This window comes from Antedon bifida, chromosome 7, assembly GCF_963402885.1.
Source record: "Antedon bifida chromosome 7, ecAntBifi1.1, whole genome shotgun sequence".
Taxonomy (NCBI): Eukaryota; Metazoa; Echinodermata; class Crinoidea; order Comatulida; family Antedonidae; genus Antedon; species Antedon bifida.
This window is the reverse complement of record NC_136232.1, coordinates 10,869,149-10,884,089: the sequence shown is the minus strand read 5'-3', so window position 1 is coordinate 10,884,089 and position 14,941 is coordinate 10,869,149. Positions and strand designations below refer to the sequence as shown.

The 14,941-nt window shown below is 32.2% G+C and overlaps 3 protein-coding genes across 16 annotated transcripts in view; 2 read left to right on the top strand and 1 right to left on the bottom strand.

The window, feature by feature from the left end:
• The window catches only part of LOC144847383 (oxysterol-binding protein-related protein 8-like), a 33,082-nt gene extending 29,420 nt beyond the window's left edge, over nucleotides 1–3,662 (top strand). For all 4 annotated transcript variants that reach the window (XM_078703697.1, XM_078703699.1, XM_078703696.1 and 1 more), the window contains 5 exons: nucleotides 52–87; nucleotides 239–339; nucleotides 592–777; nucleotides 920–1,218; nucleotides 1,694–3,662. In XM_078703697.1, the coding sequence (XP_078559823.1) occupies nucleotides 52–87; nucleotides 239–339; nucleotides 592–777; nucleotides 920–1,218; nucleotides 1,694–1,956 (885 nt within the window). In that variant the 3' untranslated portion in view covers nucleotides 1,957–3,662. The remainder of the gene's footprint in view (nucleotides 1–51; nucleotides 88–238; nucleotides 340–591; nucleotides 778–919; nucleotides 1,219–1,693) is intronic.
• A 646-nt stretch (nucleotides 3,663–4,308) lies between these two features.
• Nucleotides 4,309–8,446, bottom strand: LOC144847790 (uncharacterized). 2 transcript variants are annotated; one of them, XM_078704307.1, is made up of 9 exons: nucleotides 8,355–8,446; nucleotides 7,650–7,812; nucleotides 7,212–7,317; nucleotides 6,865–7,007; nucleotides 6,508–6,594; nucleotides 6,305–6,415; nucleotides 5,946–6,174; nucleotides 5,571–5,660; nucleotides 4,309–5,261 (listed from the first exon to the last, which is right to left on the bottom strand). In XM_078704307.1, exons 1-9 carry the CDS (start codon nucleotides 8,385–8,387, stop codon nucleotides 4,877–4,879), a joined length of 1,347 nt encoding a protein of 448 aa, XP_078560433.1. In that variant the 5' UTR covers nucleotides 8,388–8,446; the 3' UTR covers nucleotides 4,309–4,876. The 2 variants fall into 2 exon arrangements, with proteins under 2 accessions (XP_078560433.1, XP_078560432.1); XM_078704306.1 differs by having other exon boundaries at nucleotides 6,305–6,431; nucleotides 6,509–6,594.
• Nucleotides 8,447–8,534: 88 nt separating this feature from the next.
• Nucleotides 8,535–14,941, top strand: part of LOC144847378 (MAP kinase-activating death domain protein-like) — a 39,516-nt gene continuing 33,109 nt past the window's right edge. For all 10 annotated transcript variants that reach the window (XM_078703689.1, XM_078703682.1, XM_078703684.1 and 7 more), the window contains exons 1-3: nucleotides 8,535–8,672; nucleotides 9,183–9,923; nucleotides 13,414–13,711. In XM_078703689.1, the coding sequence (XP_078559815.1) occupies nucleotides 9,295–9,923; nucleotides 13,414–13,711 (927 nt within the window). In that variant the 5' untranslated portion in view covers nucleotides 8,535–8,672; nucleotides 9,183–9,294. The remainder of the gene's footprint in view (nucleotides 8,673–9,182; nucleotides 9,924–13,413; nucleotides 13,712–14,941) is intronic.

The following is a 14,941-nucleotide window of genomic DNA, read 5'->3' as shown; positions in this document are numbered from 1 at the left end:
CTATACTAATTATATCCTAAATTGGTAACTGTTACATTTGTGTTATTTCAGGATGAAGAAATTTATATGAAAAATAAGAGAACAGGGGTAAATATTTTTGTTTTTACTACAAAGTAAAATTACAACCATGTGATCATTTTTTTGGAAATTATAAGAACGTATTTGTATATTTATATTTCTCATTTCATAATAATTGCTAGTAGTTTTTTCTTTATTTATTTTTCTTCTAATTTTGTAGGAATCTGAACTGTTTTGGGCTGTGACCCCAGAGGTCAGATCTAAGAGGTTACCTAGGTCGACAGTGTCTTTTGATGAACAGGGTAATTTTGAATCGGAAAAGTGAGTTTTATATTTGATTTTTATTCAATTATGTGATGTTTTATGGTTTAGTCTAAGCTGATTTGGTTTGGTGTTAAAAGATAGATTTGTTCTCCATCCTTCTAAAGCTCTGTCTACACTATCAATCTAGTTTGACAAAAAAAAGTATAGTAGTAATATGCCTTGCACTTTTTGAGTTTGATAGTGTAGGCAGAGCATAAGATGATTTGACATGTGCTACAACAAACTTATTCTCCATTTTGTTTTCTGCAGGTTATGGGTTCATGTAGCTGAAGCCATCAAGAAAGGAGACCAGACAGCAGCTACGCATGAGAAGTATCTGCTTGAGGAAGAGCAGAGGAAAGGTCACAAGGAACGCAAAATTAAAAATCAGGAATGGGTGCCGAAGTTGTTTGAATTGGATGAAATCACTGGTGATTGGGTTTATAAACATATGGAGTAAGTTAATGACACATTGCTACTGTAGTAAATCTCACTTCTATCTATCAGATTTTAGTGCTTAATGTATCAATATCTATTGTTTATGGTAAATGCAATAGACTGACTGCAGCCATGTAATGTACTTTCTTATCTCTTTTAGTAACAGACCATGGGATCCGCAGAATGACATTGAAGAATTTGAGTACAATGGTGTCATACAAACGAGAACGCGACACAAAACTGCAATTGTCCGCGCCACTAGTATTGTCAGCTTACCGAAAGGATTACAACAAGGAAATGTTGACAAGAGATTAAAGAAACAAGAATCAATTCTACGGGCGCGAGATAAAGTTAACGAAGGCAGAACTTCGTTGAGTTTACGACCTCTTCATGATGTAGATCGTGAGAGTGAGTGCTCAACACCGGAACCTGATAGACACTCTGTATCAGAGAATGAAAGTAAGTTATTGGTAGTTTCATCTCTTACTACTTATTACAGCCGCCAAGGAGGTTCTATTTTTGTCCTGAGATATTTGTGTGTGTGTTTGTCTTGGGATAACGTAAAAACTACAAGAAGGATCCAGTGATGTAGCCACAAGAAATAGAGTGTCCGGTTTTCGTAAGAAAATAGAACAATCTCTGTTCAAGCCACTGGGTTGTCAAAGGCCTCTGTGAAAAAGTGGTCAGGTTGAAACCTTATCAACTGTATTGGTGGCTACGGCCCTGATATCTTTACCAAATTTAAACCACAGATAGATATGTGGTCACGGATGAGGGTACAAGGGTGGGGATAAATGTAACTACAAAATAGGGAAATACTGTATCATTATGACATTTAGATCAAACCATAACTGTTACTTTGATGCTTAAATCAATACTTATTCTATATGAACTCCAACAATTTAAATGTAGCAAAATTGTACATTTTTTATAGAATCACCATCTTACCAATCCAAGCAAGCTGGCGCTCGTATCCAAGGATCAACGTCCAATCAGCTTATAGCGTCAATCCAGGAAGGCAACAAACGGCAACAAGCTCAGTTAGAACTTGTTAACAGTCGTCTTGAGGCAATTGCACGCCACATGCACGACCAGCGACGTAGAGGTGATATCGGCGGCGGCATCTCAACCAAAGACCTACTTATAATCGCAGTGCTTCTCATTAGTCAAGTTATACTTGGGTATTTGTTGCGATAATTTATAGATTTATTTATTAAATTTTAGGAATATTCCAACCTTGTATAAAAAATAAATAGATAATGTTTGAGATAAATTATAATTGGTATAAATTTGAAGGCTGTGAAAGCGAAGACCACAGCTAGTAGCTTGTTGGTTAACATGCGTACAGGGGCATAATGAGATGAAAGGCTAGGCCTCATGAAGGCTAAATGGAGATGAAATTGTATGACTGCTAAAGCTGTTTGTAAGCTCAGGTAATTCCAGATGGAGTGCTGCATCGGTGTAGGCTAGGAAAGTATTGGTTTGCTGTATGTTCAAAAGATAATTTGACCTGTTTGACCTCCCATAATTATTCTTGAATTGTGTGCTATTTATAGCAGTCAGAAACTAAATGTAAGTTACCATTAGCATTGTATAGGGATCATGTCATTTTACTGCAGTTACTGCAGTAACGAAATGTTTGTACTGCAATAATGTATGGTTGTACCATGTAATTTCACTCTTTCCTTAATGCTACCATGTTTCAAGAATATAAAATACTGTACAATAAACAATGTGTATGATTAAACAAAGGCTTGACATATTGTACAGGTTAAAGAATAAACAAAATGGAGTTACTGCAGTAACTGCAGTAGAATAATGTTAACATGATCGCTAAAGGTTGTAAATTACCTAACCTTAATTACCATACCATTTTGGTAGATACTTTAGAGCATTCATTTCTTGTGGCCTAACCAGTATATGCATTAATAATGTAGACATGATCTGTAAAGGTTGTAAATTACCTAACCTTAATTACCATACCATTTTGGTTGATACTTTAGAGTATTCTTTTTGTGTGGCCTAACCAGTATATGCATTAATTTGAAATTGATATGAAGTATATTAATTTAGTTTTAGTCGAATTAATAACTTTTGTCTATTGTGATCACTCCATAATGTCACTTACCTTTTGTATGAAATTGAATCTGCCCCATAGGGAGCTACAGTAAATCATAAATAGAAGTATAAATAAAAATATAGAACACATTATTGTAATAAATTTGACGTACAGAAACTCCAAAACACTTAGTGAATTAATTAATGTACAATAAACTATCTGTTGTACAGAATATAATGACACTCCTTTGAGACACCATTATTAGTGGGACAGGTGTGAAATGAGTGAGGAGAAATAGATGTGTTCATTAACACTACAGGCAACCCATATTCTATTAAGGGGACATAGTTGGGTTCCAAAAGTGTCCCCTTAATAGGCTCTACTGCAACATGAAAGAAAAGTCTTAAAACCTTAAGAAATCTATAGTTTACAGTATTCATCACCACGATTTAGTTTATCAGAAATCAATAAATTAGGTTTACCTTTTGCCTCTATGCATTGAACAAACTACATTTTAATAATTTATACATATTATATATAAACATATTATTATCTATTAGAGTATATTCTTTTAATTTAAAATGTAGTGTTTTTAAATGGTCCAATTTAGGTAAAAAATATACACTGCACTAAACCAGTGCTAATTAGGGACCAAAATGTAATACTAATAATTGATAAATATGTATGAAATTCAAATTTTAATGTCGGGGTACAACTTGACCTTTGACATTGTGTTTTATCCTAACATTAAAACCTTATTGATGTACAATTTTATATTTTATGTTTGATATATATGAAAGATTTAACAGTAACAATACATAATTGTGCAATTGAACATTTGCAATTTTGACTTGTGTGTTTTATTTTTGTCAACATTTTCTTACAAATCTTTCTTTTGATTTCTTGTGTTCAAATGTTTTCCATTTTATTTCTCACTAATGCATATTCTGCAGTTTTCATTCTGTATACAGTTAGGGACTTTAATATTTATTCAAATGTGGCTATTTGCATATTATGTAAATGCAGTTGGTGGTTAGAACACCTTACATTTAGTTTCTTTTGTTCTGTTCAGTAGTAACTTAGCAATCGGTGAAGACAGGCCATTTGTGCTGTACTTTACTTTATGGATTTATATTCTTTTTTTTGTGCTATTGTATGTCTATGTTGCATCACAAGCATTTGGATTACTTTGTAAGTATTACAGGTTATTTTCCTCCATTTTACATATAGTATATCAATTGTATAAGCTGCCCAAACACTGCAGTAATTTGAATACTTCTACTGCAGTAATACTGATATAAAGTTTGCGGTACACCACATTCCAAAGTATCTTTAAATTGAATTCCAAAATGATAGTATATACAGTAAAACATCTCCCTTAGGACACTTCTGTATTCAAGGGATACTCCTTGACTCCCTAAGGTGCATCCTTTATAGGCTCAAATTTAATATTAAATATAAAAGGAAACATAAGAAATAAACTACAATCATCTGTTAAAAGAAACATTTATTCGTTTACAAAAATATGTTGCAATTTACTTTCATAAACTACTTTTTGTACACCAGTATGATTGACAGTCAAGACAAGCTGATTTTAAAACAAAGGCCTATACCATCACACTTTGGCAAGAAAGCTTATACATTTACTCTTTTGAAACATTAAAATGTATATTTATATGAGTAAAATTTTTTTATAAAACAACTAATATTTGGTATGTAGCAAAGGCTTATTACTTATTTTGGTACAATGATAGTACCTGTACTGTATGAATAATTTAGTATTGTACATTAGGATATCAGATACAAGTACTATATTCATTTCACTTCTTATTGTACATTAGGATATCAGATACCAGTACTAAATTCATTTCACTTCTTAACAAATTATTTACAGTATTTTTCATTCTTTAACAAGCTAAATCTCACTACACTCGGGCTGTATAACAAATCAAAACTTTAACATCATCTAGAACTGGACGGAATTATGGACAACAAGGCTTGAGCTTTGTCTTATATGAACTTAATAAATACATTGACATAAACTAGCGTATAAAACAGTTAAACATCTTCAATCTGGTGTATATTATCCGGCTTATTACTCCTCAAGTTTACTTCAAATAATCTGAAAGCTTTCACTAACATTATCAATGGTGTGAAGATGATCTTTAAAGTATCCCCAACTGGTACCATTACTGTCCGAGTTGCCACGGCAACATTGTAAACAAACGTTGAAATAGGTTGTAGAATGCTGTTGAATAGACCGGTTAATATAGGTTTTAATAGATAATCGCCTAATACAGTAAAGATGCCAACAATTAGCGTTTGTAGGATATTGTAAGCTAAAAACCGAATTGTTTCAAGTACGAGGATTATTATGAAATCAACTAGAATTCTGAAAGCTGCAAAAACCTCTTGAATGCCACGTCTAACTAGTTTTTCTGATCTGAAAAAAAGGAGAGAAAATAGACTTATATTTATGTTTATAATTTGACTATATTGAATTTATACAGGGCGACCTCTTCAGTCAAAGACTGTTCTCCCAGAGGGCCCAGTTATGATCAGTGGCTAGGCTGTGTGTGTACTAGTACACCGGGGTAACTCCCTACTCAAATGATGTACTAGGTTCTTTAAAGTGCATGTGAGCTAGATGTGTACACTGGACCTACGGTTTATAGATAGTTAAATGTGGTTCTGTAAATTCCTCGGTCTTGGCATCATTTGATGTACAATACATTTAATCAAAACAACTTACTTATCAGCGATATTTGCCATGTAGATCTCCTCTCTTCCATTCCTTGTGTCGTAATACTCAAGGCTACCATGCTCATAATGATAAACATATCTATAAAAAGAATGAATACAATTTGTACTAATAATAATACAGATTTCTAGAGTGCACTTTGCCACCAAATGTGCTCAAGGCGCTTTTGAATGTTTATAGTATGCAATCACCTCAGATTAAATACACAATGACATTGCAAATTTAAAATGGAAAGAATTATGACTATGTATTTGCCTAGACAAAGTTTTTAATAATTTTTTAAATGAATCTAAGTTAGTACATTGACGAATTGAGATTGTAATATATTTCTATATTTTTAAATTTAAAGAGTACCCTTCAGTTTACCTTGTTCCAATGTTGCCTGATGGCTGAGTGGGATAACCTTTCTCTGACACTGTCACACTTTGCAACTCCAGCTGTCCAGTATTCTCTAACGATTCTTGTCCTTTATCAGATGCAGGCACTCCTACAGTAAAAAGATCACTTTTCTTGTCTTCCTTCACCTTGGATACCTTTGGCGTACTTTTTGAGGCGGTTGGTTGGCTGTCCGAAACCCTTTGTCTAACATCTCTCCCTAAAATATGACAAAATTTAACTTCATAAGAAAAAACAAATAATAATTTCCTTACAGGTTGTACCAAGGTGGTAGAGGGAAAGGGAGAGAACAAAAATATTCCAAAAAATTCCAATAATTTATGTTTTACCCTTTGGAACATCAAGGTGGCTTTTATTAACTTTCTTCATCTCTGTTCGAATTTCTGCCAACATTTCCCTTTCTTCATCAGAGTCGAAAGCTGAACCATTCTGACTTTTACCTGTTAAAATGGAAATTATAATAAAATGAATAATTACTAAGTTTAGAAACTAAATAATACAAAGTTAACATATTATTGATAGGAATACTTACTCTCTTGTTTAGTAGACACATCATATAATTGTCCTTTTCGATGCTTGCCTGTTGGCTGAGTTGTTTGTTTGCTTGGATCTCGTCCTTCTATAAAAAAATAAATATAACAATTTAGTATTGATTAGTATGAAAATAATGAATGTTTACGAGTGAAATGGTATAAATAAATGCCATGAGGTTAATGAGATTTTTTCATACACGATAAAAAAGTACTATTTAACAATCATTACATAGTGCGTACTATTGCACGACAATCGTCCAATAAAATGACAAAAATTTATTTAGGTGTTATATAATACTGTAGATTTAAATAAACTAAATTTGTAAATATCACAATTGTAGCAGAAATAACACTACCTTTTATTACACCTTTAAAATCATATGGTGGTACTTCCTCTTTTGGCTTTCTTTTAATTGTTGAAGAAACTGGTTCATTCTCGTCAGAATCAAAACCGTTATCAACAAAAACATTCACAGCTTTTTGGTTTCTTTTACTGGCACTGCAAACATAAAATAAAATGCTAGTTGGTATAAGGGCAGCTTTGGACATAAATACATTTATTCATATCAAAAAGGAAAACAACCTTATGCAGTTAAAAAAACAAAAACAAACTCTGCTGGTGGTCATGATCAGTGCTAATGGTTCTGCCAAGATGTACCATACAAAGGTTATTATTTCAAAATGACAGGAAATGTGTTTTAACCTTTTTGTGCTGAGAGCAGGTGAGTTCCTATTTGACTGTCGTTCTTGCTTTACATATGCAGCAGCAACAGGTGGGGTAGAATTCTGAGTTGTACTGTTGTTATAGCCTTAAACATGTAAATAAAAAGTACAAGGACATTAACTGAATGTGATGGAATAACTTAGCATAATACAGTAGATGTTTATATTTTATCATTTTAAAGAGGGCCCCTGGATATTAGCAGGCCTGCTAGTTCAGCTGGAAGTGAATACCCACGACTATAAATACAGTAGAAATAAAAGTAAATAAATGATAATGCTGGCAAAATATAACATCATCAATAGTAAGAATGATGGGATTAAGATACATGTATGAATGACATGATGTAATTAATGTGAGGATGACTCAACGATTTATTTTACATCGATAGTTCAACAAAATAATTTCAAATTTATTTACTTTTATTATTATTTTGCCGTTGTGCTTGTTTTTTTGGGGTGTACTTAAAACTCTCTTCCTCATCTGAGCTTATCTGAGGAACATTATCTTCTGGTTCTGAGCTATCCCAGTTGCTTTCTGTCTCTGGTGACTGGGCTCTGTTCTTGCGCTGCTGTGCAGCTATCTGATGGTCAAAATAAAACAGAAATTGATTTACAGAAATCTATCTTTTGATACAAAGGCATCATAATAATCTAGAAAGAAAAATCATTTTTATAAATTATTTAAAAAAATTTTCAGTTCTAGGGTAGGCCTTAGTTGATGTGTGAATAAATAAATATTGATTATTATTTCATAAATAATATATTTATTTATTATATTTATTAATTAATAGGCCTAATAATATTTAACATTAAATTAATAATATTTTATTAATAATAATATTTAACAAATGTACTGTATATTAGGGCCTAATACAGTAATTTCCAATGAATAATAATATGTATGGTTGGTTACTAAGGACGCCAACACCTAGGCCTATCATTTAGATGAATGTATGTGTGTATGAGGTCTTCTTTCTGGCGTACTCTCGCTTCCTCCTCTCTACCTGTACTCTCTAGCTAGCTAGGCCTAGCTAGCCTATCTAATCTACGTTTGGCGCCTTTGCAAACAAAATTTACCAAAGCAATATCTTAAACCGATAAGAAAATTAATTAATATTATTACCATTTTTGCAGCGTTCATTTTGAAATCGTCCATTATATAAAATATAAAAAAACAAGACGACCAACCGAAAAAGTGATCGAAATAAACATCGAAAAAAAAGCACTGACAATATTGCAAGTGCGCCCTCATTATCGATCGCGTATCGATCATTTATTTTCATTTTCAAGGTCGGTCATTGAATAGTCGTATGTCAGACCGCAAAACGAAGCTAGAAATTTACTATAATTTTGCTTTGTTTACTTCACCAGATCAGTGTATATCAAACCTATTTATCAAGTAGTATTTATTTGCATATTTTTACATCGAATGCGCTATATTGTAAGTAAAATATTGGATGTAAAACACTGGAGTATGGCTGAGTGAAACATCTTTTTATTTTGACGTGCTGCTGGTGGTAGCCTGTGTGAGTAGAAAGGGGCGGGGAGGTTGTCTGCTGCCTGCTGACACTGATGGGTTTTAAATGAAAGAATTGCTGGTAGCTAGCTTAGATAGTGTTGTCTTTATCGTAATATACCAAACATCTTTTGTTTAGTTTAACCCAGATGGTAGTTAGATACTGTGTGTGTGTTAGTGATTTGATACAAAGCAGACATAAAATTAACGAGAAACTCTCTCGGAGTCGGTGTATTTAATAAAATAAGACCATATAAGACGTAGTTGTACTGTTGAACAGTATGTCAATTAGTGAATATCTATTTGTGTGATGATTCTGTATTGCTATTATATAACCAACTAGCACTTGTTTTTATATTATTATAGAGCAGGAGAAAGTACCGAAACGGAACTGTTAAGGACTATACTATAATAACATTTTTTTTAAATTCTCAGAGAGGATGTGTAGTTTGAAGACATCTTAATAATTATAAGCAATAAACAAATCTGTAGTAACTCAAAATTTGAAGTATGATGCTGTTCACCAGTTTATGACAATAAGAGCAATATGTCTAACTGGAAAGGTAGCTACCTTTGTCCAAGACTTTTAGATTACCTTGTAATCGTTGGCGCTAAACATCCAAATCGGAACAACGAAGTTGCGCAGACACCAGAACTCTTGCGACGGTACCCCGCCGAAGATCATCGTGACTTCCGGTTACCACCAGATGTTATATTCTTCTGCCAGCCCGAAGGTTGCTTGACGGTTGGCCAAAAACGAAACAGTTTGCGAGATAATACGTCCTTTGTTTTCACGTTAACTGATAAAGATAGTGGTCGTATGCGTTATGGAATTTGTCTTAATTTCTACCGACCATTCAGGACATCAGATCGTAAATCTGCCGGCGGGAAACGCGAGAAAATGCTTGTAAATAACAGACAGAATTCATCTAGTAGTAATGACACGTTGAGTTTACCTCTTTCCGACGATCAGGAACTGAAAAGGTCTCCTCGCACTAAACGACGCATAAAACAATCAAAGAAAGTGCGGAATAATTCTCTAACATCATTGTGCATCTTGAGTCATCACCCGTTCGTGTCCACGTTCAGAGAATGTCTTTTTATTTTGAAGAGGTTAATTGATGCATGTCACGACAGAAGTACTAGTAGAAAACATGCAGGAAAAAATAATTTAAGGTGGGTGTTTTAAAAAATTTAAAGTTGTGTTCGAATTTTATTTAAATATTAATTTCATTCAATCAAAATCAATCAAAATAACATTTATTTCCTTCATTCGTTCAAACATAAATATAATTTCATTTTGCTTTCTTCTTAAAAAATTAAAGAATAAACAATAATTCTGAAAATGTGATTTGATGTGATGTGAATGATTAATACCCCTCATTTCTCTCATGTGAAAAACGTATTTACAGTACAATAAGCCTGTAAATGTTAAAGCGGATGCATGCATAGCTAATGTACTGTATTGTAATTATGTTAATTTCAAAATTACATTAATGCGACAATGTGTTATTATTACACAAACCCAAGAGATCGTTGTTATCACTTATTATATTAAATCTTTAAACTATCTAAACAACACTGCCTTGCTTGACATGAGTTTATGTATGCATCATCATGCACATGGGGCCCAGCATACTAAACTTTAATTAGCTTTATGCACATTGTAATAAGTCAACAATCAGTGCATACTGCAATTTAGAGAATTGTTCTCATATTAAAGCCCCCTTCCCTGCAATTTTGGACGTTTTTTGGAAAATAATACATATAATATCACTTTAAAAACATTAAACCATGTCATTCCTTGTCTTAAATGTACGTTTTATGGTAAATTATGATAAAAAGTGAGAAACAATGCACTACCTAAGTAGCTCGCGGCGATTGACCTCTCGTGGACGGTCTTAGGCCTAGCCTAGCTAGGCTTAGTTTTGTAGGCCTAGCTGGTAAACATCGGTAACGTACGAACATCGTACGCTAGCTATATACCTAGCCTGACGTTGTATAGTTGTTGCATTAATTGTCTTTCTATTTTTGCCAGACTCCGTTGATACAAATTGGGGAAAACCCGGTATTTTCGCTGAAAAGTTAGGAGTCTTCCATTTGTTTTGGCCTCACGATCGATCGAAAAGTGGGCGAATTACAGGTGAAAAACAAAAATATCAATCCGTGCGCAATGCATTTTGGGATTTATAGCGGGCCGCTATAATTATTAGAATCGACTTATTTTTCACATTTTTAACCGTTTAAAGACGAAAAAAGTTATCGCAATAGGACCATATAGTATTATTTTTACATTAAATATAGTTTGTGATCTTAAATTAGATCTAAAAAACGTAGGGAAGGGGGCTTTAATACTATAGTAATTCTCCAGATTTATTCAGATCCAGGTGGGGATAATTTTTTATAAAATATTTCAAAAGATGGTTGACAACAATTACAGTTGTACTGATTTTAGGCACAATTGTGTACTGTAGTACTGTACCACAATTACTGTACTGTAAATTATTTTTATTTAAATATACACAGATGAAATATAATATATTATTGATATTATTAATTTGCTATAGTATGTGAAATTACAATTACAATACTATTAACAACAACAACAACAATTCTTTGATGAGTTATTATTAATTATTATAATAATTGAGTAAATTAAAGTACATGCTCAATTTTAACATTGAACATTAACATAGATCCTCTGTCATCATGTTTGACCTTTTGACCCTTATTATTGATCGGTAACACAATATTGAACGTTTTGTAACATCACGTAACAGCTGATTCTCATTTTTACAAGTCTGAGATAACTGGAAAAATTCATATTTTATGATTATTAAATTTCATTAGAGAAGATATGGATAATGTATTACTTGAATAAAGTCATGAAATTACCTTATAAATCATATTTATTATTAATATAATTTATGATAGAAATTAAATATTGTACAATTTCTGTCAACTTTAAACAGACTTAATTAATAATGATTGATTCATAATATAGCAATGTTTAAACTTTGACCTTATTGAAATAGAGCAAGTCCTTGGTACAACGACGACGACGTAATTCATCTCTGACATCTACTTTTCATAATTGATGTCTTCGCTATTTACCACGCAAGCACACGGTATTATGCACGTGTATAACTCTAAGAATTATCTCGGGCTTACCTTTTGCTAAAATCAATTATAGTATGACGTAATCAGCGTCATTGTTATATTTTAATTGTTTTGTGCTGTATATGGTCATCGGTCTGTAGAATTGGTTTGACTAGAGGCTGGTAAATAAGATTATTACAGTCTAAATGCATTTGACAGCTCAATTATTGAATTTTATTTGTGTACTATACTGTAGTATTGGTTGCAATATTTGATTAAATAATTTTAATTAAAAGCAAAATAATGTTAGCTTTCAAATTAACATGTAAAGTAAGCAGCAAATGTTTGTACTGTAAGCCAAATTGTTTAAAATAACATTTTTTGGTTAAAATGTACAAATTAATTTTCTTAACATTCTCGGTATCATACTCAATATATAATGAATGATCATTCGTTAAATAATTGGTATATAAAGATCCTTTATATTATGATGGGTGAATGTACTGTAGACTGTTAATACACATTCATTACATTACAATACATACACCCGCACAACAATTTACCTTCAAATATCCAATATTTCGGCATTAAACTAAAAAAGTTATTAAAGCTATTAAAATGCCTGAATATAATTCACTTCAGAAGTCGACTACAATACGAACAATTAATACAATGGCAACCATTGTTCGTTATTTTTTACCACAAAAATATAAAAATAATCTTTTTAGTTATTTTCTAACAATGGCCCTATAGACTCTGTATAGCAGCATCAGCTGAATAAATGCAATACAAAGCGTTGTCTTGTATTTTCTATGGATTTCTCTTCCCTGAATTGTCCGATAAAATCAATGAAATTTACACATGAAGCATCAGGTTCATCACGTTGTCAGTAGTTCACTATTTTCCTCCCACTTACTCATTGCTAAGTAAATAGTACTGACTGACTATCTGCAATTAATAGTCAATAGGAACTTAGCTGCAACTATGTGTAAATATTCTTTTTATCAAACCAATGGTACTAAACTACGAAAATACTGTAGATGGTAAATCTATTTTCAGCTAATTTTACAGTCTATTGCTTTAAAACTAGCTACACTATTAAAAAAAAGCCATTTTCCCAGTAAAATACTATAAGAATTTGGAACATCCTTCCAATAGTACTATACCTACCAATAAATAATGACAATTTACTAAACATGATGGTTTATATGGTTACCCATGGAGATTCTTTACTCCATGGGTTACCTAACTACAGTATCTCTAAATAGTTATTTCAGCATAGATATTAAGCTAAAATAACTATTTTAATGACATACAGTATAGTTTTATAGTTTAACATGTGTCCCTGAATCATACTGTATATTATACTGTATATTGGGGTTCAGAAAGGGATGCGCCGTCAAAAACTATATTTTCACTGTGTAGTAGTAATTTTCTCGGTCATGCTTTCATAAAAAAAATTCATTTTTTAATGACATAGCCTGCAATATTTTGTTGTTTTGTTATGAAATTTTATTAATTGCTAAAAAAAATTCTACTAACCCTGGCACGTTATTTTTTCTTTAAGGGATTCAATTTGGGGCGTTTTAACCGGTATATGCAATGAGATACCAACGATGGTTCGACACGACATCCGTGAAATAGAAACGTGGATTTTGCGCTTATTAAGTGCGCCAGTGCCCGTACCAGGAAAGACAAGAGTTGAGCTAGATGTGTTGCCAAACAATTTGCATTCTCCGTTGACGTTTGCGCTACCCGATCATACTAGATTCTCATTGGTCGACTATCCTTTACATCTGCCGCTAGAGTTACTTGGTGTGGAGACCTGTCTCAAAGTCTTGACGCTTATTATCTTAGAAAATAAGGTTAGTATTCCATTCCATTTTTAAATTTTTAAATAAGCAAAAGAATTAAACCAGTTGTAAAGTTACACTGTTAGTTCTTGTTAATTTTATTGTTGTACTATATAGTCGTCCAAATACCGGATACACTTTGACTGTTTTAGCTTGTGATACCATAGTTTTATCCTGAAAAAAATAAGAGAGAATATAAGATAGAGAATGCTTTCATGTCACTTGCAATGCTTGTTAATATTTGACATTTTGATCTTTTTGTTTTTAAACTTTGTTCTACTTTTCACATCAATTTTCATTCTGTAGATTGTGTTTTTTTCCTATGAAATATAATGCATTGACGTCAACGTCTATTGTCAGCATTTGATATTTCATATTTCATGTTTAATAATTTATAACCAATGTTCACAGTGTGAATTTGAGAAGTGACAGTTTTTCTTCTTGCCCGGTTATACTGTTATTGAATTTAGTTATGAAGTTTCCCATCAAATTAAGTGTATTCAGTAAAAGACTACTTATTTCTGTTATTTATTTTAGTTAATTATATTGGTATATCTTAGTTTTAATGTTGAACTTTAATGAATAAATTTTTAATTTAATTTGGCTTTTCTGGAATAAAGAAAAACAATTATTAAACCTGGATATTCGATAATAGAACTAATTTTGATATAGTTTATTGTACATTACTGTATGTGTTAGCTCAAATGGCCTGCTATAAATAACATGATCTTGTTTAATTTACAATAATAAAATTAGTATTGGTTGGATAGTTTATGCATCTACTGTAAGTGTAATTGTTCATAATATATTATTATGATCTGGTGTTAAAACGATAAAATTCATAGATTGAAACTTAGCACGCAGTATGCAATGATAACGTCACGCTTCACCGAATACACTTCCAATCATCAATGACGCAAGCTACGATTCACACTGTACACCTTTTGCTACAAGAAAACCATTAATGTAACCGACGCAATTGTATGATGACGTACGCTGCAGATGTCAAAAGTCGATCTCATAATAGCATCTTATTGGCATTTTTTTCTCTCGCATCCTGATTCTTGTTCAATATTGCATTCATTCATAAAATTGTTTCTATTTCGATCTTGTGTGATAACACTTAAAATAGTTAATCATCTAGCGTACAAATCAATTGAAATTTACCTTTGAATAGCATTTGTCAAATGTATATTTATACAGTGTAATACAAATTACATTAACTTGAAAATGGTTTTCATT